Genomic DNA, 26750 nt, shown 5'->3' with positions numbered 1-26750 from the left:
ATATTTATATTCTTAATATTTTATAAATATAAAATAACTTATTTATATGTATGTTTATAATATATAGATTTATAGTGTTGTGGAGCCAATATTAAATATCTAAATTCAAAATCTAAGCCAAAAGTCAAGCTAAATTTTAATCAAATTTTAAATAAAATTTTAAATTAAAAATGGGAAATCCACGCAAAAAAATTAGTAGGGGATTCCCCTGCGGGGAATGGGGCCCCGTAGGGACCCCGGTTCCCTGACGAGGAATCCCCACCCCCGTCCCTGCTTTTGAGATGGATTACTCTTCTCACTTGCCAATTGGTTTTGAGATGGAACCCCATACTTTCTGTAACTTGGTATCAGAGCCCATTAAGCCCCAAACGGTGATGTCGGTCCAATAAGAAGAAATTGTGATCCGATCAACATTGGTGAACCCAAAAGAGGCACCGGGGCATGTTGAGAATCCCACATTGGAAAATCCAAGGGGACTTTATAAGATAAATGAGTTACTCCTCTCATTGTCAATTGGTTTTGAGATGGAACCCCGTACTATCAAACACGGAAGATGTCCTCCCACTCCGCGTCGGCCCCATTGCCAACCCTAACCCTTTCTATAACTTTAATATAGTTCAACTAAACTAAAAAATAATAATAATAAGTTGAAGAAAAAAAAAGTGAAACCATGAAAATAATAGTTAAAGAAAAGGAAAAGAAAACGTTATTCAGTGGACGCAAGCGAGGCACCATGTTGCCACCTGGCTTCTCCTCTTCGGTGCCAATGCTTCGAAAAGGAAAAGCCACCATTTTTCTCTCTCTTTCTCCATATTTCTCTCCCTCTCTCTTGTTTATCCCCTTTTTCTTTCCTGTGGCACTCTATTCTGTCCCGATTCTTCCATTTTCTACCCTGAGTAAGTATATTCATCCGATCCCCTGTTTTCATTCCCAATTTCCCAGATAGGATCATCGTTTTTATGCTCCTCATCATCTCTTTTGATCCCCCACCTCAAACATTTCTGATTTTCCCCGGAAATTCCCATTCTTCTTCACACAATCTGTTTCGATCTGTCCGAGACTGATTCTTTTCTCACGATTATCTGCATTATAACCACCCCCCCACCCCATTTTTCTGGATTTTGTTTATGTTTAGCCATCCAGGTAGCTTCTGTAAATAAAGGGTAGTGGATGAATAGAACGGATTTGATCATTTTGACCGACCCATGTCGTTATATCGAGCTTAGACTTAGTTTTGGGAAGGTCTTACTTGGGTTGATCATATCGGATTGAAGGGTGTTACTTTAGCGTTTGATTGGAGATCATCAGAGTGAAAGTCTTGTTTTGTTCTTTTGTCATATTTTGTTTTGTTTTTTTCTTTTTTCTCTTTTTGGTTTTTGCCCTTCTCTTTAGATCTTGGTATCATTTTGATATCAAGAACCTGCAAGAGAAATCAAAGTTTTGAATGTTGAATTGTTTATGATGCGAGGATTTATTTTTGCTGCTTCTCTTCTTTGTTACTGTTTTTGAATCTTTCATGAGGTCTGCATGGTTTGATTACTGTAATGATGTGATTGTGCAGCTGTTGGCTTAGATGGTATGCAGCTACAATATAAGGAATGCGATTGCTCAGGCTGGACATATAGGAATAATCAATAGAAGGGTCCAAATCAACAATATCTGGAGGAGTTTGCCTTCCAATCTTGGATCTGTTCATACCTGGAAGCGTGAATATAGAACAAGTCTCATGATGATGGTAGATACGGGTGCATCGGAAAACCGTGGACCGGTTGTTGATAAGCATCCAGAGAAAGATGAAGATGGTGGCTATACCAGTGGAGGGTGGAAAAGGTCTGAATGGATTCGTCTAAATAAAGCTTACTTTTATTTATTTAAAGTTATGTGGCTGAATTGTTATTCTGTTCTTATGAAGATGACAAGATGACAAGAACACAATGCTTTGATCTTGTTATTGCACCTAGTCTATTAACCTATGGATTCCAATGAGATATGCACTAAACTTATTATCTTTGGTTTGATATGCAGTGAAGATGGGAAACTTAGTTGGGGGTATTCGAGTTTCAGAGGAAAGAGGGCAACCATGGAAGATTTCTTTGATATTAAAATGTCGAAGGTCAATGGTCAAACCGTCTGCCTTTTTGGCATCTTTGATGGTTAGATTCTTCCACCATTCTTGCAGTGGCATGATGTGACACCGTTATTAGTAAATTTTAATCTATCCAGTTTCTAAGTGATATGTTGTTACAAATTTAGGTGTTAAGTTTCACTTGGGTCCCATTTGATATCCATTTTGCTTTTTCTTTTCTATTTTTGAAGATTATGCTTGTTTCCTCACCAATTTTTGGTGTGCTTTTCAACCTCTAAAAACATTTGAATTCTTAGCCAAAGTTTAAAGACTAAATCAAGTTTTTAGAAACTTCATTTTTAATTTTCAAGTTTTGGTTTGGTTTAAGAAAATATTTTTAAAAAGTAGGTATTGAAGCTAGAAAAATATATGAAATAGCTATCAAACAGCCCTGGTTGAAGATCAAAAACTTTGAAATTCCTCACTTTGCCAAACGATCCTAGGTTTCAACTTTATTTGCCCAAGCCATACATTTTAATTAATTTTGACGCTTGAATTCAATCATTATTAGAGATTATATTTTTTAATCCATAGTTGATGTTATTGCTAATCTTTCAAATTATAGAAGCCACCATGGATATCTTACTGATATTACAAATAGCAGAAATACTTACTTCTTTACATGTGGTTGTAGGTCACGGTGGATCCCGAGCTGCAGAGTTTTTGAAGGACCATCTCTTTGAGAATCTGATGAAGCACCCAAAATTTTTTATGGATACCAAATTAGCTATCAGTTTGTTTCATTTCCCTTCTGCCTTTTTCGTTTGTTTATGAAGATAAAATCATTAGGTTTATATGATGATTGTATTTTAGCTTCCCACAAGTTTTAACTGTATCTTTAAGTTTCACGTTCTTTGTTCACATAACTGTTTTCTATTGGAAAAAAAAAAAAATATGACGTTTGAGTCCTATTAATTTTGTACTCACACCAAAAGTCTCTTCTATCAATTCCCAGGTGAAACATATCAACAGACAGATGCTGACTTTTTAAATTCAGAAAAGGATACTTTAAGGGACGATGGCTCGACTGCTTCAACAGCTTTGCTAGTTGGCAATCATCTCTATGTTGCCAATGTTGGAGATTCGCGTACTATTATATCAAAGGCGGGTGAAGGTATATTTGTTTACTTGTGTTTTTCGTGCAAAAGAAAAAGCACGATTTGACAATTTTATTTGTTTACTATTCTTGTTTTCTATGCTTTTTAGTTTTAATAATAATAATAACATAAGGTAGAAAGTCAAGACTCGAGCATGAGTCTCTTGTAAAAGTTAATGATAAAGATGATTAGAGTTAAACAGATCATAACGTTTATGATGATTATGATATTTAACTACGAGCTTTGTTTCCTATGCTTGGTCAGTGCCTTTATGCTTATTTTTCAAACAGAAACTTGAAACTTATTTTCATTCTGCTGGGCAGCAATCCCTCTTTCCGAGGACCATAAACCAAACAGAACTGACGAGCGGAGGAGAATTGAAAATGCTGGGGGTGTTGTCATGTGGGCTGGTAAGATTTTAATAATGGTTTTGCTAATGATGTTAAGAACTGCTATCCCTGTTGGTTATCTTGTGTATTGGCAAATGTCAGTACTAACTTGAAATAGATAAATTAGGGACTCAGAGTTACACTATCACGTTTACGCTCTCTAATAAGAATGATTCACATACTAATGGAAAGCATGAGTACCAAAGGGTGAAATACACGTCCTAAACGAAAAACCAAATATCCTGTTCGTATTAACAACTATGGAAGTAGAATGATTTCAGGGAACTTGTAATGCATTTCCTTGATAATTATTTATTGGTTGCCTGAGCACTATTACCGTTTACAGCAAATTAAACTTCCAGAGCTTAGTTTCTTCTGACCATCTTCTACGTAGAATTTATTGCCTTTAGTTCTTGTATTTGAAGTTTATGAGATGTAATTCTTGATCATATTCTAGTTCATACTATGTCATTGCAGCAATCCGTATTGTAAGCACATTGTATTATCTGTTGTTGTCAGGCACTTGGAGGGTAGGAGGAGTGTTAGCAATGTCCCGTGCTTTCGGTAACAAGATGTTGAAGCAGTTTGTTGTGGCAGATCCCGATATTCAGGTATCGTCTCCAACACCCCCATCATTCAGCCGACTATTTTAGTTCCAAAACTTGCAGGGAAGCCCAAGTAACTGAATAGACTAATAATGGATATATGGAAGAAGAAACTCTTTGATGAATGAAATTTTTTACAACGGTTTACTAGAAGTGTGCCAACCTAAAGTATAGTTCAACTAATTTAGACATATATCTATTAACAATCGAAATTAACCTTGCATAATCTTTCATTCATGAATGAACCGCTATAAATAGCCACATGTCTAACAACCAAGGAAATTACAGACAGCTCAGCAAGTAACAAACTAAAACTGATACTGCAAATATGAGAACCTATCTTAATAATACCCTAGGTCAAAGGTTTGAATGTCCCCAACATGTTAAAACTCAAAAATAGAACTTTCTAGAATCTTTCTGGAAAATTTATTGTTTCAAATGTTCATCACTAGGATTTTCCTTTTGCAACTACCTATGAAGCACGAACATAAATACGAGATACAAATACGATAGCATATGACGATATGTTAATTTTTAAAAAAATTAGAATATAGATACGTTGATACGTTTTCTTTCATTAAAAAAATCCAAGATATATGTAAATTTAATATAAAGATACTAAATGAGTCCTCTTAAAAGTATAAAATGTCAAGTTAATGACAATAATACAAACTACAATACGAACACTAAAATACAATACAAAAGGCAACATCAGAGATATTGAAATTCAATAGTCGATAAAATACAACAGAAAAGGTTAGTGGCACATTGGAGTTGGATCAATCAAAGAAGAAGAAGATTAGAGGGAGAAGTACGAAGATAAACGAAGAATTTCTTCGTTGGAATGGTTGAAGATAATCAACTGGGTAATTTTTTGAGTGACTTTGTAGGGATTGACGTGAAGATGAAGATTACATGATTCTAGGATTTGGTTTTCTATTTTTTCTTTCTAGTTTTGGATTGGGACAATGATCTCTTTTTTTTATAAGAAACATTTCATTGATGAATGAAATATCAAAAAAGTATAGGAGAGATAAACCCAAGAACAAATAAAAGCAGAACCCAGAAAAAGAAAGATACATTAAAGGAGAGAGAAAATCTACAAGCCAATCAATAAATGATAAGAATCAAGAAGCAGACTGGACCCGAAAAACCAAGGATGTGCCGAAGTCCAAGAGGATGAAGCACGTCAACAATGATAAAAACTAGACTTGAAGGAGAACCATCTAAAACAGAACTCAATAGCCCAAAACAATAACGAGAAAAGTGGAAGCACAAAAAATAATAATTATGACGACTATGCTTTTGAATAGGTTGCTTAGTTTTGGATAGGGACACACATATCAGATATTAATATATATATATATAGTTTTAGTTTTAGTTTGGTGTGTTTATTGTTGGTCACGCATGCCATGTCTTACAAATTTTGCCCACCATACTTACCAGGATCTTGAAGTAGACAAGGACATCGAGTTGCTCGTTCTCGCAAGTGATGGACTGTGGGACGTGGTACGCAATGAGGTATGCTCACACTTTATGCTCACTTCATAAACAACCACATGTATCGTTGGTCCTCTACATGGTGATCTCCACACATCAACTTAAATTCTGTATGCAGGATGCAGTATCAGTTGCGGGGAAGGAAGATGAACCCGAGGCAGCTGCTCGGAAGCTAACTGAAGCAGCTTTTACCCGTGGCAGTGCTGACAATATAACATGCATCGTGGTGAAGTTTCATCACGACAATGCAGGTCCTGCTGTGGATACTCGAGAAAACATCTAAGAATTTTGTATTGCACTGTGTAGATTCTTTTTCTAGAGAGCGAGAGAGAAGAAAGAAAAACTTGGATATTGCCTGTTAATTCTGCACCTGCAGCAAATAGGTGTGTGTAAGGGCTGGCTTTGATTTGTTAATTCATTGGCATTTTGTAATTTGCTTTTTCCCCAATCTTGTTTAACTGTTCATTCCACATATCTGTATGCTGTCTGTCTGTAAACTGATACAGAACAAGTTGATCTAGTTTTTTCCACTTCATGAGTGTCTAACAATTTCCTTACTTTTTCCCTCTTATTATTCTTTGGTTATGTTTTAACCCACGAACTGTAACATCATAAATTTTTGTTTCAGCTAACATTATGGTATCCTCAGTTTGTTAATATTTTTTTCCTCTAAACATCATAAATTTTTGTTATGTTTTAACTCCCTCAGTTTTGTTTCAGCTAACATTATGGTATCCTCAAGGTGAAGAATTTTGATGTTGATAGAAATATATTTTACGAAAATGTTTGATGAAAATATTGATGAAACGTTTGGAAAAATTACGAAAACAAAACATTAAAAAAATAAATTTAAATTAGTAAATAAATATTAACATAACTATTTTTTATAGGGGAATTTTTAAAAATAGAAAATAAGAAAAATTATTTATACAAAATAGCAAAATTTAATTATCTACCCTCTTTTTTGGTTCAATCTCAGTCTTTCTCTCTGCACCGACCTTCCCTGAACAACAAAACAAGATACCAAAAACCCATTAAACTCAAAAAAAAAATATAGTACCAAGATTTTTATACGTTGTCTAATTTCTTTCCTACGTTGTTTTGTAAAATGTTTCTAATTTCCGTTAATCTACCAAGTTTCTAATTTCCGTTAATCTACCAAGCTTCTGGAGACCCATTAAAGACTTTTCCCACTATGGTCCACTTTTGATTTCTAATTGGTCTTTAGAAGGGGATTCTATTATTGCTCTCATAATTTCTTTGGGTAAAAATTGAATTTTTTTTAACTGTTTGCATTATTTAATTGTTTCATTGGGACCTTTTTTCCAAATGTTTATGAGATTTGTTTGAATGACATTGTATTGATCATTGTTAAGCTCTATTTTGTGATTTGATATGAATTTTTTTCTAAGGAATGTCTAGTTTTTTTTTTAAAGGCTGGTGAGGCTACCCGATTCACTCTCCCTCTTCCTCTAACTCTTAGCTCCGTGCGGTCCAATCCTCGTTGTCGCTATCTTGTCACGACCAACACTAGAATTCGTTGGACTTTTGGTCGTTAGGGGTAAGATCGTTTTTGGTTAATTTTGTTTGGTTCTTAAACACCCATTAAGTTTTGGTGTTGAAATTTATTTACTCATGAAGTTGGATGCTAGATTTAAGTTTTGTTGCTTTTAGATAGTTGTAATAAACATTGATTGTTACAGATGGATGCTGATAGAAGTCTATCTGCGTCTATTAGTGATAGAAACCCATACAAGTCTATCACTGATCGATGCTGAAAGAAGTTTATCATTGTCTATTAGTGATAGAAATCTATAAGTGATAGAGGCTAATAGAAGTCTATCAATGTCTCTTAGTGATAGAAACGGATAGAAGTCTATCATTGATACTATTAGTGATAGAAACTGGTATAAGTCTATCGTTGGTAGATGCTGAGAGAAGTTTATCATTATCTATCAGTGATAGAAACTGATAGAAGTCTATTATTGATAGAGGCTGATAGAATTTTATCAGTTTCTATCAAATGGAAACTTATAGAAGCATATCATTGATTCTATCAGTGATAGAAACTAATACAAGTATATTACTGATAGACACAGATAGAAATCAATCAATATCTATCAGTAATAGAAATAGATAGAAGTTTATCAGTGTCTATCGGTGAGAGAAATAAAGGAATCTATCATTGATATTAGTAGAAATTGATACAAGGTTATCATTGATAGATGTTGATAGAAGTCTACCAACATCTAGCGGTGTTTTTTTTTTTTTTGTTTTTTGTTATTTCTGTAAATAGTTTGATATTTTTTTCTATTAGTGAAAATNTCGAGGTAAAGAGGAGGAAGAGGAGTTATCATTACTCACCACTCACATAAAATCAATAATTTTCCTGTAATAGGAAGTATATAATAATATTATATTATATATACATACACACACATTTCGTTGCTTAATTTTTATGTTTTGTAGTTTTTCTACAGCAATGATAGAAATATTGATTCACTTTTCATGTTGATATCGAATCTATAGAAATGTGGAAATATAAGTGGAAATATTGACATGTCGATGGAAATTTAAATTTATCCTTCTTTTTTTATTATATTTCTTTTCAAAAAAAAATCTGTTTCTTATTTCCTAATTTGATTTGGTTTGGTTTGGTTTTGTTTTGTTTTGTTTTGTTTTTTTTATTTCTCATTTGGTTTACAGTAAACATTTTAAAATCTTAAATTAAAAGTGTAAAAAAAGATATATAATAAAATGAGGATTTAAAGTTAAATATCCAAAATTTTATATTATATTTATTTTATAAATTTATTATGAATTAGTCCTTTTAATTGAATTAGATAACCTTGACCATGAATGCATTATCATTCTCAAAATGAAAATGACTAAAAAATACTTATTTTTATTATTTATTTATTACTATATTATTTTTTGAAGAGGACTTAAATGTGCAAAGATTTGCAAGGTACGCATGAAAAGGAATCTATGTTATAATAATATCAGAATGAGAGAGAATGAATAAAAGAAAGTCAAAATGTGAATTAATTTCGCAATTGCTGGAAAGGTTCGTTTTAATTTTATAATCTTTCAATTTCATTTTCAATTGAATACCCCATGCGATTGAATTCAATATTTAACTCATCATCAACACAAAATTACATGCGAAGTTTCTTAATCAAATTCATTTATGCATTTTAATTATAATAATTTGGTAACTTTGAGAGAGGTCCATTTTGGTAATTTGAGTATTTAACCCTTTAAAAAAAACCAATATTTAGTGGGAAATGTTGGGGAAGTTTTGAGGTAATGTTGGGTAATGTTTAATGGATACTTGCAAAACTTATTAAACTAATTTTCATAACAAAATTTCCCAATAAATCCCTTTCTTCTTCTCTTTATAAATTTCAAATCTATCTCCATTTCGGATCAATTTACTTAAGAAAATACATTATTTAGAATCATTTTCAAATATATTATTTTTTAATACAACAATGCAAAGTGGGGGATTGAACCTCCGACGTCTTGGATCGAAGTGCATGCCGATACCACTGAGTTTAACTCACCTTGGTTTCAAATACATTATTACTGGTAATTAACCTTTTTTTCTCTCTCTTAATTACCTTCCCTTCTCTCTTTTTCTCTCTCCTCTCAACTATTTGCATGCAATATAATGCATGTGTTCTTGCCACATGCATGCATGTATGAACACTTGGCACACATCATATATGTATGTAATGTATATCATTTGTTATATATATATTAGTTTAAGAATACGTTGATGATGTATATTTCAACCTCTACCTTTTTTTATCAATGATAATATAATACCTTAATTTTAATTGAATTATGTTGTGCGGCTTTGTTTTTTTTATTATAAATAATATGGTTTTATTATAAATTTAATCTTTATAATTTTAAGACGTTATAATTTTTAGCTTTTATGGTTCAAAAGTTTTAATTTACCTCGGCGTTTTTCTATTTTCTTTTTTGGAGTTTTAGTAAAGATAGGGAATGAAGAATTAAGGAAATGGGGATGAAAACTTTTAGTTAGCTTCGAGAAAAGTAAATATAATATATCGATTATGATCTTTTTAATACAATAAATGTGAAGTATTTGAATTAAAGATCTCTTAGAACACTAATAGATTTGATTATACTCCGTTTGACTTTTCCATTTAGTATCAATGATTTGGTTTAATTCATATAAATAGCCCTTAAAACTATTTTTTACTCGCTAAAAAAAACTCCACTATTTCTTCTTTCTATTTTCAACTAACATGGTAAGTCAAATAGAAAATATTATATTATTTATTTTCCATTAAAAAATGTCTCAATATGGTTAGGTAATGAGAGCGGTTTTTAGGTTTTAACTATGTCTTACAGTGACCAAATATATTGAAACGTACCTGAACCATAGAAACCAAATACCAATTATATATGTATATAACTACAAGGACTATCTTAAGATTATAATAACCATTCCTTGTTACAGTAAATACTATCTTTTAGTCCCCAATTAGATATAGTCAATACTATTTCAAAACCCTCATTTGTTACCGTATTTAGTATTTCATTCTCAAACTAAAATAGTTTACACCTCAAACACATATTATTATAACTCAAACTAAATAATCTACACCCAAACACAAACTATTATAACCGAACTATAATAACCTAGGACTATAATAATCAACTTTTTGCCCCAAATGTCCCATTAAAGTATATATATACTTCTTTTCTCGGGAATTGAAGTTTTAAATGATTCAAATCTCTACAATAATATTTTTAGTCTCTATAAGTTTGTGTCAATGAACTTTTGAATTTTAAAAAGTTTCTAATACATCGATAAACTTTAAAAAAAAAATTAAATTGATCCCTAAACTTTAAAAAATTTTAAATAGGTCCCAAATTTTAAAATGTATTTAATGAGTATTTCATGAACTTTCAAATGTGTGTTTAATAGGTCCTTGGCTTACTCAATATTCTTTAAAATTCAAAATTATTGAACACAAAATTGACAATTTAATATCCTTATTAAATATAAAATTTAATTTTAAAAGTTAAATAGATCAAGAACCTATGTTAAACATAAAATAAAAGTTTAAAGATTTATTTGCCATTTTAAAAATTTATTCTATTTTAACATAGGTTAAAAATTTAAGGACTTAGTTGTTAAATACTTTTTAAATTTTGGAAACTTACCGCACTTGAACATAAAAGTTAGTAATTATACTCTTGATTTTAATTCTTGTTGATGTGTATACTTTTAAAATATTTGTTTTAGTCCTCGTATTTTCACAATATCATTTTGGTCATTGTATTTTTCAAAAATTGACTATTTTGATCCATTTATTTTCATCTATAATGTTATGTTTCAAAAGTTTAATGATGAAAATAAACCAAAATTGAAAATCTATAAACAAAAAAAAAATGAACGTTTTGAAAGTATAAGTGCTAAAATGAAAGCTTAGGAATCAAAATAAACATTTTAAAACTACAATACCCAAAATAGTATTTACATCAATGTAGCCTCAAAACTTTGAAAACTATATTATAGACTAAATCCAACCTTTGTCCGGGAGCAAAATTCTAATTTAATCTAATAATTTCGAGCTTGTTCAAGAGTGATTTTGGGAGGCTAAAATCACTTCGTCATATTCAAAATCGTTCCAAGATACGTCTTCAATAACTCAAAATTAATTTAATATTCAATTTTACACTTTTAAATACAATTCTTATAGGAAAATTTTCATAGATAAAAAATATCAAACTATTTATAGAAATAGCAAAAAAAAAATATTGATAGATATTAATAAACTTCTATCAAAGTCTATCAATGATAGACTCCTATCAGTTTCGAAAGACATTGGTAGATTTCTATCAACGTCTATAAAAAAAATTCTATTTTGTATAAATAATTTTCTTTATTTTTCTATTTTTAAAAATCTCTCATTCTTATATAATAAAAAAATGGTATTAAAGGATTAAAAACATATTTAAAAGTGATTTTAACCATTTTAAAATCATTCACTACTTATTTTTTTTTTCTTCTTTTTACATTACCTTTTGAATTAATTGGCATTTTTCCTTTTGCAAAAGGTTTTTTTTTCCCTTCCGGAAATTCATTTTTCTTTTTTTTTTGTTGGTTATTTACCTGAATGATTTGGACCTTACATGTGTTGATGACGGGCAGGGGTTGACTCAGTCTCTCGCCCACTGACCCAAACAAATTAGCTGCCTCAAATTCGACACATGGACTCCAACTATTCCGATTAAATCCCTTATTTAATGACACGTCAGAGTACAATCCGCTCCGCAGGCACCACGTGGGACAGCGTCGGCCGTACCTTTTTAATTCCATTTTGGTCAGGTAGCAGGTCACTTATTGACCCGATTCGTACCCGAATAACGGTTACCGTTTTCTTTTGTTGGTTACCGCCTTTTGCTCCCCCTTTTTCCACCGCTCTTTATAACCTTTTTTTCCTGAACCAATCTATAACTTTACTTTAAATTATAATATTTATATATTTGTGTTCTCTTTTATGATATAGATACTGAATTTCGTTTTTGATAAGATAAAGATATATCTATCTTTTTGAGTTTTTATAAGATAAAGATATTCAATTTTGTGAATTATCTTATTTTTCTTTTTCGCATTAAGAAAATTACCCATTTTTCGAAAAGTAAGAACGTCCTAGAAGCATTTGATGAAAATAGGGCATCAAAGTTTATCATTAATTTGATTTTATAAGTCTTATGAGTAAAGTCTATCATAGTAAGATTAACATTCTATAACCTTGATAGCTTTTTATTAAAAACTTCATCTATCAATTAGTTGCAAATTTATAATCTTAAAATTCAAATCGACATTTCAATACATGCTATTTATTTTTTAGTTGATTGTACAAATGGAGAAAAATATCATGTTAATTATTATTAAATTGCGTTCACTTTTACCATTTATACTATTGAACCAAAACACCTTTCATTTAAAAAATTTAAATAAATAATTTTAAATTCTTTATCTTATTTAGAAAAGAAAAGTTTAATTCATTGTATGATGATTTATTATTTGTTTGTTTGTATTTTTTGGGAGTAAAGAAAAATAAGAAATTTAAGAATATAATATTTCAATCATAATTTACAAATATCATAGAAAAATTATTTTAAATAATAAAATTAGGGAAGATATTTTTAATAATAATGTCTATTATAGATTACTATATGTATCTATCATATACCGATAGTCTATTGCGGTCTATCACAGTGTATAGCATCTATCATGATACAGAGATACTGATGATAGTCTATTGCGGTCTATCACAGTGTATAGCATCTATCATGATACAGAGATACTGATGATAGTCTATTGCGGTCTATCATATTGCAGATTTTGATATTTTATAAATATTTTCGTTCATTTTTCTATATTTGAAAATAGGCCAATATCATATGGTATTTAGTAGTTTATCGATATCTAAGATAATTTGAAAACTTTATAATTTTTTGATATTTCGAAATAAAAATGAGATTTGAAATGGTATTCCATTTGAAAAGATAACGACTGTCGATTCATTAAAAATCGTCCAATTTGTGGAATATTATAAAAGATTATTTTAGTTATTGATATATCAATTTTTAATTAATTACATTTCGAAACAAAAATTATTCATTACTTAAATAATTTAAAAAATCTTAATATATGGCATGATAATCAAATTTTGAAATACATTTAAAATAAGGAATATTAAAATTTAAAATGATTTTTTTTAATATAATAAAAGTAGAAAGATTGATTTTATCACTAACATATATCTATATTAATTGAGTTGTGTTTGGTTTGACAACTTTCAAAATAAATTCATGTTCATATTAAATAATTATTAAAAACAATAAATGAGGAATAGTGTTATTATTAATATTATTAAAATGTCATTATCATTATTATTATTTAAAAGAAATAAGACGCTTCTTTATTATTATTATTATTATTATTGAAAAGGAAGAAATAAGATATTTCAAACTTTCATGGGAAATGATGAAAAACGACAAATCTTTTTAACAAAAAAAAAAAAATGTGATAGCATGCAATGGGGGTAGTTGGAGTAGTATTCTTGAGGGTCAATTCAAAAGAGTGAAAAAAGTCTAAACATTACCTTGTGACAATGTTTCATTGTCATTAAAATCAGTTCAATTTTGTGACCAACGAAAAATTAAATTGAACTTATTGATTTTATAAAAAAGAAAACTCTACCAACACCAATTAAAAGACAAAATAGACGTATTTAATCCGGTTTATTAAAGATTTGGTTCCCGATTGGATTTTTTTCCTCAAATTTTCATTCATGTAGTTCAATTTTGTTTGAATTGAAATCTTTATTTAGATTGAAGTTAGATATTTTTATTTCTTTTCTTGAGATTTTTTTAATTAATAAAATAAGATGACCACAATAATTTGAATATTAAGAACGTAGGTTAGAGTTTATATTTGATGTGATATATGTATTATCCGTTTGATCTTGTTTTGATTTTTTAAGTAAAAAATTGAATTGAAGGATTTTTTAAAAATAGAATAATAAGAAAACGGTTTACACAAAATAATTAAATCTTAATCTTTCTTGATAGAAATGGATAAAAGTGTAATAAAAACATAAAAAAGTCTATCACAACCATCTATAGTTTTTTTTTAAATATAATTTGACATTTTTTCTATGTATGAATTTTTTTTTCTCCTAATACAAATCAAATTATCAATTTTATACTCAAAATAGAACCAACCAACAAATCAATTTAAGTCCATTTGATTTTTTAAATATTTTGGTTTTTTTATTGCCCTGCCGGCCTTATACATCACGGTCCATAGAAAACATATTTTCACGAGAAAAAACGTCAAAATATTTAATTTTATCTTTTATCATTTTACTTTTAATTATTAAATTTTCAAAATATATTTTTTAACTGTAATTAAAAGATTTGACTTTTGGGTGTAAAATTGAAATAGGTAAAACAATTGAAGCAAAGTGTAAACCGTGTTATGACCTTTTGGTATATTTCCTTGGGTTCAAAATTTAAGGAATTCCAATGCATATCAATATTTTAGAATAGATACAAGTTTAGAAAAAAATTTGGATTATTTTAATACATCTTATATATAATATAATAAAATGTTGACATGTAACATTTTTATTCTTTTAAAAGATATTCTCTCTAATTTCTTTTTTGTGCGGTAAAAATAGGAGAAATACAAAAACTAAGAATCATTGCTCTAATGGCAAAGATTAGATATTATTTAATATCAACTTCTGAAATTGGTTTTAATATTTAATTTTTATTTGAAATGGAGTCAGAATGTGTGTTTTTAGAGGAGGACCTTTTTCTGAACGTAGGCATTAATAAACAATAAAATCAAACCTAGTTTGACTAGAAATGAAAGTAAATTACTAAAATAGCCACATCAGCTCGAAACGTGGCCGAATAAAAGAAAAGTTACTTTATCAGATTTTCCCTTTAAATAATCCCACCGAACAACACAAACAAACCTCCCCAAATTGCTTCACTTTTTTTCCCACTCTTTTTCTCCATATAAAAAAATAAAAAGAAACAATGGAATTTTCTCTTTTTTTTAGCAATGTTTTATTGAAAGGGAAATCCGTGCTCCTAATTTTCTTTCCTTTCACTTTCGGATTTCCCCCCGGCCGCCGTACAGTGTTCTGGAGGTCGTTAATGGGACTGCCCTGGCAACTTTCCGGTGACCGGAACTCCCTACAAGTTCCCAATTTTGACAATACTGAAGAAATTACCAATTACAGTTCATGGCTGGTACGATATTTAATTATACATCTCTTAATTATTATTATTGTATTGTATTAAGCCTTTATATATATAATTTTTGGGTTTTGAGTGTTTGCTTATTAAATGAAATTAGTAAATGTGTATTAGAAAAAACATCCTTGTGGTTTGGAATCATTTGAGAGAATAATGAAAGGGCTACAAAGGAAGAAGATTGTTGTGTTCTTGGATTATGACGGAACCCTTTCTCCCATTGTTGATGATCCTGATCGAGCTTTCATGTCCTCTGAGGTAAAATTATTCTTTTTTATTATTTTTAAATTTACATATATCGTTAAAATATAAACTTTCCGTAGTTTAATATAGATTCAAATCTTAGAAGAAAGATTTAAATGCTTAAATAATAGAGATTGTTTTTAAGCGGTTGAGATATGTTATATTGGATAATATTCTTGTTTTTTTTCTTTTAATTCTTAATATAAAGGATTTTTGTTTCTTTGTTGTTTAAAATTCTAAACTAAAAAACTATACATAAAAAAAAGGTATACTCGATATGGGTTTTACTATTTAAATTTTTATTACGTTTTTTAATAATAATTATATTTACAAAGGTTGACCTAATTGTATCACTAATTCAATTCGGTTCTTTTAGTTTTAAATATTTTAATTTATTCTTATTACGGTTCAAGTACTTTTGCTTCTACTTAGGATCTATTTGTAAAAGTTTGTGTGTGCTATTTATTTTTAATTTAAATGTTGTAATTTAGTCTCTAGTTGTTATCATATATAATTTTTTTAAAATGATAATGTGATAAATATTATCTAGTTAATTGCTAATCGTGTTAATTATTAGAGTTAAGAAAGAGGAGAATGAAATAAATGAAAATTTGTTTTTAAATGAGTAGCGGACGATTTACCAACTTCTTTTGAGCTCTTCTCGGATCATACTTTAAAAAAAAATTAAAATTAAGACTTTTTTATAAAAAAAAAAATAGAATAATTGTTTTAAATAGAAAAATAAATACGATAACAAACGGCTCATAACAATATTGAATTAAAGAAAAGAAAAACTATTTTTCTAAAAAGATTTATAATATTTGTGAAATTATACAATGATTACATATAAATATTTTTTTTTACCCCTAAAAATGCAGATGAGAGAAGCTGTGAGAGAAGTGGCAAAATGCTTTCCAACAGCAATAATAAGTGGAAGAAGCCGAGATAAAGTAATTGTTTAAATATTAACATTTATCGTTTATAATTTATATGTATATATTTAAAAAATTAAAAGAATGAGTAATCAATTATTAACAATTTGATTTCAGGTAAAAGAGTTCGTGAAATTGAGTAATGTGCATTATGCTGGGAGCCATGGAATGGACATTATTATGACTCCAACTTCCGACAATGAGGTTCTTGTAGTTTTATAACATTTCGACATGTCGAATTTTATATTTATTATCAACATTAATATCACCAACAAAAATATGAAAACTAAATAATTCCATATACCACATTTAATTATTGCAGGTCGATGAGGTTTCTTTTCAACCAGCCAAGGAGTTTCTACCTGCAATTCAACAAGTAATTTCTATTTTCATACAAAAAGAAAAATAGGTTTAAAATGAGAAGACTATTAAAAATATTTATAAATATAGCAAAACGTCAGAGTTTAGATTAGTGATAGATAATAGGAGTCTATAACAGTAAAATTTTACTATATTTAAAAATTATTTGATTCATTTTTTTATATTTGAAAACAATCCTAAAAAATGACAATATTCCTTATATATGGATATTTAAGTAAATCCTTTTTATTTTTTTGGTTGTTCTAGTACAAAATATTCGAGTTGGGTTAATCAAATTATTTGAATTTTCTTTTTATATGATATGAAGTTTAATTTGAATTTAAATGTGACAGATTAGGCAAATTTTAGAGGAAGAAACTAGAAAAATTGAAGGTGCAATGGTGGAGGATAATAGATTTTGTGTTTCTGTGCACTTTCGACATGTCCACGAGAGGGTAAATATCTCAATCTTTTTTGATATATGTGTCATATATGAACCTCGTACTTACATTTGAATAAAGCTTAAAGAAATTAATTAATATGTTGAATATTTTGATTATTTACTTTTGTGCAGGATTTGGAAAAATTGGAAAAGAAGGTACAGTCTATTATTGGAAAAAATCCCGATTTCCATATAACTCAAGGCAAAAAGGTTAATAAATATACATTCTGCTCGTTAACACATACTATATTACATGTCACTTGAACTATATTTATTTTGGTTCGAAAAAGAATTTGTATAATGTAATGTGTTTTGTAATTTTTATGTATATTTTTTTTAAGGTTATGGAAATAAGGCCTACTATAAATTGGAACAAAGGCCATGCAATGGAATATTATCTACACATTCTCGGACATACTAGTATTGACGATGTCATTCCTCTGTACATTGGAGATGATCGAACTGACGAAGATGCTTTCAAGGTAATATATACAGAAGATCGATCTTAATATTAATCATTGAAATTAACTAGGTGTTAATTAACGTGGGAGTGTGAATTTTGTAGGTAATAGAAATGAGAGGACAAGGAATTGCAATACTTGTATCATCCATTCCAAAGCACACAAAAGCATCATACTCTTTGAAGGACCCATCACAAGTTCTTGCTTTTTTGTTAAGGCTAGCAAGATGGAGGAAGGTCTCATCTTCTTCAATTACAAACCCACTTCTTCAAATTTAGAAATGGAGGAGGTGATTTTAGTGAAATATTAACTTAGGTATAGGTATCTACCAGAGTGTATATGACGTTGGAACAAGAGATGGAATACCAAATCCTTTTAGTAATTAAATACATGTGTTTTATTTGTTGACTATGTGAACATATATAACATATGTATATATACATTGCCCCTCCTTTTTCTTTGGGCCAAATTGACCCTAACTAAGGAGGTTGTTACATGATAGTGTAGCCGTATTGGCGGTTTTGTATTTGCTTTTACTTAGATTGTCAATTCAAGTTTACTATGATATTTTAAAATATGCATGTTCTTTTTCAAAATTACAATGCATATGATTACGGATAACTATTTAATGGATATTAAAATTAAATCATGTAAGTAAATCAATTTGGACATCATTTAATTGCTAGTTAAAACATTACCTCAACCAATAGATTTGTTGTAAACGGCAAAATCCTTAGACGACGAACAGGAATCTGCAAAACAAAAGCTCGTTATAGGCTGAGTCGTGGAGCTAAGATGCGGACGGAAGACGCGTCTTTTATAGGCCTTTAGAGTTGAATTGCCACAAGAGAGAAGACCGAGAAGACGCAACCAATTGAGGAATCTTTTTCCTTTTTTTAAAAAATAAAATAAAATAAAATAATAATAATTTTATTTAAAAAAATAATTATACACATGTCTCGTCCGATCAGACAGCGGCACACGTGTGGGATGTCCAAACCACATTGGTCTATGATGTATAAAAAGGAGACTTCCTTTTGAAAATTTTCCATTTTTCAACTAAAGGTTGGTTCCCTTTTGATTTTTTTTTTTTTTAAAAAATAAATTTTCACTCAACAAGATTAGAGATTCAAATTTTTACCGTAGATGGACACAGTGGCTCATTAGTTTAAAAGAGAGAAAAAAAATGGTTAAAAGGTAGAAAAAAGAATATAGGATGTCACATATCACAAATTAGGTTAAAAGAAATTTCAGTTTCAAAAAAGTTGTTTGGACTGTATCTTTGTTTAATCTCTGACTTTGTCTATGTTACCAAATTTAAAATTCAAACTTTGAAGTATAGAAATTGAGTTGGTTGATTTAAATGGACCGTGGAATTGTTTGTTGTAAGCTGAAATGTTATTTCATCTCTAAACTTTAATTAAGTTTGCTGTTGTTTTAGTTTCTTTAGCCTTTTCAAGTGAACTATTTCATTTCATATTTATTCGTTTTAGTCAAATGTTGTCTCACTATGTAGCTAATTTAACTTGGACACATTTTAATACGTATCCTATTACTTTTAATTTACTCATAATTTATAAATTAAATAAGTAACTAAGAATCAAAATAGTTACTGTTTAAAAGTGTACATACTAGAAGTTGTACCTTTACTATATAGAGATAATTGTATAGAAGCTAAAGAAAAAAGGAAAAATCATATATACAGCTTATTTTTTAGGGCTCAAATGAAGATTGATCCACTTTTTTGAAAAAATTAAGTTTTTTGGTCTTCTATTATCATTATTACATGATAAAATAAAGTAACAACTCTACGAAGCACACATAATAGCCCTTAACGTTCAGTTCTCATTATTCACTCTCATTCATCTCGATACTCACTTGCAATGTTACTTTTGATGACTCAAATGCTTTTGCTCTTGCTACTGGTTCTCAATTCTCACTCCATTACTAGATAGAGTTAATTATGAAAAAATAGAAAGAAAAAATGAAACGTCATATGTTTGTTCAAATTTAAAATATACAGAACAGAAATCAAGAATAAGTGAAGAGAGTGAAAGCAGAAGCAAGTGCAAGTGTCAAGTTAGCTTGAGCAAGAGAGCAAGAGTGAGTAGCGAGAAGTTAGCATCAAGGACCACCACATATACTTCATAAGAGTATTATGGTAAATTCACCATGGGATGACATATGCATAAGGTCAATAAACTTTGTTTTAAAAAGATGGCTCTCCTTTCATTTGGTCCCGAAAAAGAGTTATCCATGCAAAAATCCTCGAAAGAAATCTAAAATGGATTTTGTCCAACTTTTGCAACTTAAGAAATTTTCCATTTTTCTTACATTATCATAAGTCAACATTACCAAATTACTATATATATATATATATATTTTGTCCAATTCCTCTTTCCAATTTTCTCATTTCTCCACCTTTTTTTCTCTCGAGGGAGCCATGTTTTCTTCGGAGAGGTCATCGACTTGCCAGAAATGGATCGAGGAGGTCGTTGGGGTGTCGAATGTGTTGGTTTTTGCTGGAATATGGGTTTGTTTGTGGAGGAGGTTGCTTGACTTTTTGGCCTCCTGAAATTGTTTTGATTTGTTTTTTTTTATTTTGTTTTTTTTTTTTGTCGAAAAGAGGTATTGGAGCAAAAGCATTTGACATACAAGAAATAAATTGTTTTCTTCAATACAGACTTGTTCCTAAAAAGTAAACCTACTCTAATAGGAATACAAGATTGAATGGAATCGAAATCTTGGAAATAATCAATGATTTCAGTGTTGCCCTCAAGAGGTTGGGAAGAATAATCAATGTTTGCTAATTCATTATTCAAATACATGTATTTTTAGTATTCGGGGCAACAGATGATACATGGGGGAACATATAGCTAATTTATTAAGAATGGATGTATAAAATTATGAAAAACAATTAAAAAAATTGAATAAAATTGAATATATATAAAGTAATGAAAAACTTTTCAAAGATTTGAATAAAATATATGGATAAAATAAAATTTAATTATATATGGATATTTAAAAATATAAATTTGGTAGAAAAATTTGGATATTTTATTAAAGTGAGATTAATTCGAAAAGTGGTTAAATAAAATCTTAAATAATAATAAAATATGGAGATTATGATAACTACATTAGCAAAATTAGGAGGAGGGCGGTTGTTCTTAGGGAATATTAGCAATTTCCTTTATAATAACTCGACCCTGTTTTTAATTTTACAATTATTTGTAGTTTCAAATAAAACTGACATCAACCACAAAATATCTGCATGAGAAAATTTTAGCTTGGATATATTCCACATATGATTGGAACGATGTTCCAATGAATTTGATGGAATATACGTCTCAAAATTTCGAAAATCATGGTAGTGAAAATTCTCATCCCATTAAATATGAGAAATAGACAACTAATTTATTAAGAATGGATGTAAAATAAAATATGAAAAACAATTCAAAGATTTGAATAAAATTGAATACATATAAAGTAATGAAAAACCATTCAAAGATTTGAATAAAATATATAGATAAACTAAAAGTTAATAATATATGAATATTTACAATATAAATTTGGTAGAAAAATATGTATATTTAATTAAGGTGATATTAATTCGAAGAGTGGTTGTTGTTGAAGAATCTCACGAATTATTCTATATACATAACTCGACCCTATATTTTATTTTACAATTACTTGGTATTTGTAGTTTCATCAACAAATACGAACCGTCGGATTTAAGAATTTGTAGACATGTATATGCCACATGAGTTGACATAAATCTTATTTTGGAGGCGAGTTTGCCATTTTTGAAACACTCCAATTCCCCTAAAAATTATAAGTTTTATTTCAATTTTAAGAAGTAGAAATACATTGTTTTTCAAGTCAACTGAATTTTATATGTTTCTCTCAAAATCCCTCCATTTAAATATGGGCTTAAGCATAAGGCCCATCGGTTTTTTCTAATGGGCCAGCCCAATTCAATCTGGGTTAGTCTTAGAATTGTCTTAGCGCGAAGCTCCATGTTCATAAGATAACTTTGTATTCACTTGTAAAAATCGACGCTGCAAATGAAACGATTCAATTCCTCTTCATTTGTTAATCATCAACTTCTGATTTTTGCACAAAGGAATTTGTGGATTTTTCCCAAGCGCCACAGCAGGCAGCATTCTGACGAGAAACGACATATCGCAATCCACGAGGTAATTGAACTTCGATAAGAGGAGGAAATAGTTTGTTTGATGCAATCAATCCATTTGGATTGATCGAAAGGTCGATAAGTATTGGGAATTTGAATTTCGGGAATATAGCAGAGAAGAAAATGGTCCTGAAATGTGTTTGTGTGTAAAGAAGGGATGGGGTTTTAGCGACTGTCTTTCTATTTATTTACATACTTTCTTCTGAATGAACAGTGGGAGTATTCGATTTTTTTTTTTTTTGGTCATTTTTTTCAACTGAATATTCCATTCGAATGATTTGGCGTCCTCTTTGATTAGGATATTAGCCCACCGGAAAGACGAAAATCAAAGAGAAAAAGGACAAAAACCAAAAGGAAGAAAAGAATAATACCCTTTAAGCAGCTCACTTTATGCTATTGATTGGGTATCTATCACTTTTTTAATCCAAAGGATAAACCATTTTTTTTAATGAGAAGATGCTTTATGTGGGGAAATGTAGATTAATTGTTCTGTACTTTGCCATAGAAAGCGATTGTTTTATTACTTTTGCTTGATTATCTATCCAATAGGGTGATATTTTGCTGGTTGAAAAGAAAGTTTAAACAATGATGGATATTGGTGGAATCCCTGGTTCTGCGTAAAGGTAAACTGAAGGTTTTTGATTCTTTCTGTGGGCTTTTCTTTACGTATTAAACGTTATTCCTTTTATGCATAAAAGCTCTCGCAGATAACTCAGAGTAGTCAGCAAGTGTCTTCTTTCTCAGAGGAGAACCTTTTGTATTTATCTAATTATTTGACATTTGGCAGAAAAAAAATTGTGAGATCTACGAATTTTTTCTTAAACTCCTAGCATTGAAGCTCTCCTGTGAAAAGACTTGTCCAACAAATTGACAAACGTCAGTTTCTTTTATGGTATTTGAGTTTATTGGATGCTGCATTTTAGGAACTCCTTAGTTATTCGATTCTGCTTCAGCAAATAGAAATGGGTATCTTTTGACTTAAAGCTTTAAGGTTGGATGACCCATCTCACTAATTAAATTACTCTGTTTCTACTCAGGTTCTGATTTTAAAAGATAAAGACCTTTGGAGACTTCTACTGCTCGGTACTTTCATTGATACTGATATCAAAGATTTGGAGAATGATGGAGTGATATCTTCTCTAATGGAGCTAAGTGATTCTGGTAGTTTTCTTTATATGTATATATATATAGATATACCTTGTCAGTGATATCATATTTTAAAGTAAAGTATTGATATCGTATTCGTTTTCTTCACGGACTACCTTGAGCCACCTTTGCACTAAAATCTCTGAAAGAAAGGAAAAGGAAAAGGAATAAGGCTTGTATTGGAGATCTTCAAAATAGTTTTATATTCTTGCTTTTGAAATTGTTTAAAAAAATTATACTAGAGTGATGGGTGAAAGAAACCGTGTTCTATTGTTCTATAAAGTAAATCTTTCTAAACAATGAATTATGGAAAATGAGGGAAATCAAAATTTAATGACTAGTTATCAAACATGTTTTCACTAAATCTTGTTTTCACTAAACCTTTGTTCAGCAGTCCCTTGATCGTGTTAGTTAAGTGAGGCAAAACATAAACCCACACATTAAATGAAGTCTTTTGAGTTTGAAGCTTATTATACTCCACTAGTAGGTTAGCTTGTGATTTAATTTGTGTTTGCCAGGAGAAGATGTTTTGGAATGAAACAAATGTTCATGGAATATGTGGTTGCATTCTACAATAACATTAGGGTGCCTACTTGTAAATGAATTGTGAACTTTTCAATTTTAGTGGACAAGGCAGTGGTGATAATAGTTTAGAAAAATTGAGATTCTACACTCAGAGCCAAATTGCACTGGGTTTAAAGATGCCATCCAATTGCTTTGGAAGAACCTTTCTGTTATATATTAAAATCAATGAACATTCCTTATGTAGAAGATTCTCATCAGCTGATTTTTGAAGCAATTGTCAATTTTGGAGAAACTTAACATATTGGTAGCTTTAACATATTGGTACCTTTTGTGTCTAAAAAAACCATGGGCCAATTAACAGGAATGGATACCTTTTTCTAGAATCTAATTTGAGACTAAGACCAGACCACATTGGCCAGATCTTTTTTGGGAAAAACAGGAACAAGCATTCTGAATTAACTTGTTTTCTAGCTTGTAGGAAGGTACTCACTTTGAGAGCTTTGCCGTAAATTGAGATGGGTTATACACTTGTAATACAAAGAAAGGTAGGTACTTCACTCCACTCACATGGGTTCTCTGTAACTCTAGGAATTTGGGAATCTCTCAAGTTAATTTCTGAACCCAAGAACATGGGTTTACCTTTTAGATTAACGCCTTAATGGCTTTTAGTTGCTTAATTTGGTGAGAAATGCTTCTTATACTTTTTTTTCTTTTTTCTATGAGAATGATGTTCACTTGCCTTTGTGTATAGAAGAACAGTGAAAAAGAATTGAGAATCTTTGTGTTAAATCCCCTTGGAGTTAAGTTTAAGAATTCGGGGAAAGTTGTCAATCCTTCCTTATAGTTGATCCAAGGAAAATAGAAAAATTGGTAACTTGGATTTTTTTTTTTTTTACTGGCAGTGCAACTCCATTTGGCTCATTGTAAAATGAGACTAATAGCCCCCTACTACAGTAAGCTTGGCAAATTTTTGGAGAAATGATCTTTTATTTGTGACTGTTTTGGATAAGTTTGATGTTTGCAGCAGACAAATTCTTGGTCCCAATAAAGCCTTCAGAAGGCTATTGGCTGGATTGAAAGTAGTGGTTTTGGAAGGACCAATGAGAGAGTTTGGCATTGAACATAATGATGCATGAACTTGAGAAATGGGAAAAGACTACAAAATTGAAGTTTTGGTATTGGCTATTATGACAGGTTTTGTGGTCAAATTGGATGAGTTTTGCGCTATTTGTGGAATTGTTTTCCTATTGTCATTGGTTGACAATGACAGATGAGAAAAGGCATACTTTCTTTTGGCAGTTTGTTCCTCTTTTCTTCCAACAAAAGCCGACTTTCTTTCAACCAAACCTACCATTTTTCACTCATTCAAAGTTCAGTTCACATAATCTGATCATATAGAAACTGAATCACTCTAAAAAAATCACTCTAAAATGAGTTATGGCAAGTTTTTAAAGCAAGAAGAAAGGGGGAGGAAAATTCGTAGGATGCTGATGAGAATGAAATTTTGTCTTTGGATATTTTAGAAATGCATTTTAGAATAAGTAGATATTGTGAAATGTAATTTCCCAAAGCCTTTTACTTTATTATGATTTAAATATTTTAGAGATGCATGTCAACCATATGCTACATGATCATAAAACTCAACTGTACACTAACAAAATCTAGATCATGAAGAACAAGATTCTGATCATGCTCTTACATCTTAATGCAACGTGACAAAATATTAAGAAGTGTTGTAGACGTTCTATAGAAAAGTTCACCCTCCCCTAAAAGAAATGTAAAAGTAAAACCAATTTGTCTAATTACTAATTAGAAGGATAAAACTGAAATCATATATTTCAAGGGTCATTTTCAAAAATGACAACTCAATAAATAGCAAAAATGACATTTTTTTCCTATAAAACAAATTTTAAGTTAATATGTTTTCAACTAAAATGAGGAAAATCACCTGTCCATACTTGCCATATTTAGGTTATTTCTCAGCTCCATGCTGATCTCATCTTGCATGAGTTTTGGTTCTTCACAATTTTGTTTTTCCGCAAAGAAAATATATTCTTTTCCTTACTACCACTATCCAATCCTCTCCCATGACAAATTTTTTTTCTTTCATGAGAATTATGTATTTCTTATGAAGCACAGATATTTCATGTGAGGCAAAAATTAGTATCAGACACGTATCGGATACCGATACTTCTCAGATACGTATCTGACACGCGATTTAACGTATCTATACTTTCAAATATTTTTGATGTATCTATGCTTTTAGATACTTTCCAGATATGTGTCTATACTTTCAGATACTTTTTAGATACGTATCTCTATTTTTATGCGTACTTTTTTTTTTTTAAGAAAAAAGACAAGTAACTCATCTAATTTTTTCCAATATAAAATTAGGCAACCTATTTAAAAAGCTCACTACTCGATTCTAAAACTATAAAAAAAAAAAAAAAAAAAAGGCTAACTCCTAAACTAGAATTATCTAATCTCCATCTTCACGTTTGAATCCCCACAAATTCCACCAAAATATAAAAACCATTTGAATATCTTCACCATTAAGTTCTTCATTTATCTTCATACTTTTCTCTTTAATCTTCTTCTTTTTGACGTACTCTCTTTTCCTACTTGCATTTATTTACCTATTGTAACTCCAATTTAAATGTTGTTTCTTTGTATTGTTAATTTCAAGTTTTGTCATCTATTTTGTGCTTTTTGTTACTTAACTTTGTATGCTATTTTATTCTAACATCCTACGTTTTTTTAACCATACAACCGAAAAACACATGATATTTTTAATGTCATCAGTATCCTCTTTGTTTTTATCACGATTCAGGTATTTTACTTAATATGCAGCATCAACTTAACTCTTTCGGAATCGTATACCTTTAGGAGTATCCTTATACGTGATAAC

General features: G+C 29.9%; 3 protein-coding genes across 18 annotated transcripts; all 3 read left to right on the top strand.

Annotated features, from left to right (window-relative positions):
* Nucleotides 1-736: 736 nt before the first annotated feature.
* LOC120090123 (probable protein phosphatase 2C 76) lies at nt 737-6265 on the top strand. 2 transcript variants are annotated; one of them, XM_039047641.1, is made up of 9 exons: nt 738-896; nt 1562-1830; nt 2026-2153; nt 2760-2858; nt 3081-3239; nt 3546-3632; nt 4131-4222; nt 5663-5737; nt 5835-6265. In XM_039047641.1, the coding sequence occupies exons 2-9, from the start codon at nt 1574-1576 to the stop codon at nt 5997-5999; spliced, it is 1062 nt and encodes a 353-aa protein (XP_038903569.1). In that variant the 5' UTR covers nt 738-896; nt 1562-1573; the 3' UTR covers nt 6000-6265. The 2 variants fall into 2 exon arrangements, with proteins under 2 accessions (XP_038903577.1, XP_038903569.1); XM_039047649.1 differs by lacking the exon at nt 2760-2858 and having other exon boundaries at nt 737-896.
* Nucleotides 6266-15271: 9006 nt separating this feature from the next.
* LOC120092604 (trehalose-phosphate phosphatase B-like) lies at nt 15272-18424 on the top strand. Of its 2 annotated transcripts, none has more exons than XM_039050748.1 (9): nt 15272-15538; nt 15659-15799; nt 16663-16734; nt 16834-16920; nt 17039-17092; nt 17430-17531; nt 17651-17728; nt 17860-18000; nt 18084-18424. In XM_039050748.1, exons 1-9 carry the CDS (start codon nt 15323-15325, stop codon nt 18255-18257), a joined length of 1065 nt encoding a protein of 354 aa, XP_038906676.1. In that variant the 5' UTR covers nt 15272-15322; the 3' UTR covers nt 18258-18424. The 2 variants fall into 2 exon arrangements, with proteins under 2 accessions (XP_038906676.1, XP_038906683.1); XM_039050755.1 differs by having other exon boundaries at nt 15645-15799.
* Nucleotides 18425-21573: 3149 nt separating this feature from the next.
* On the top strand, nt 21574-25403 carry LOC120070239. 14 transcript variants are annotated; one of them, XR_005479831.1, is made up of 3 exons: nt 21574-22175; nt 22721-22794; nt 22959-23550. XR_005479831.1 is itself a non-coding variant. In XM_039022128.1 (3 exons), exons 1-3 carry the CDS (start codon nt 22044-22046, stop codon nt 24822-24824), a joined length of 336 nt encoding a protein of 111 aa, XP_038878056.1. In that variant the 5' UTR covers nt 21574-22043; the 3' UTR covers nt 24825-25403. The 14 variants fall into 14 exon arrangements, 2 of the variants coding, with proteins under 2 accessions (XP_038878056.1, XP_038878065.1); XR_005479825.1 differs by adding an exon at nt 22470-22575 and having other exon boundaries at nt 22721-23550; XR_005479830.1 differs by having other exon boundaries at nt 21574-22575.
* Nucleotides 25404-26750: the final 1347 nt, after the last annotated feature.

Source organism: Benincasa hispida, chromosome 1 (assembly GCF_009727055.1).
Source record: "Benincasa hispida cultivar B227 chromosome 1, ASM972705v1, whole genome shotgun sequence".
NCBI lineage: Eukaryota > Viridiplantae > Streptophyta > Magnoliopsida > Cucurbitales > Cucurbitaceae > Benincasa > Benincasa hispida.
This window is presented reverse-complemented; position numbering and strand designations above follow the sequence as displayed.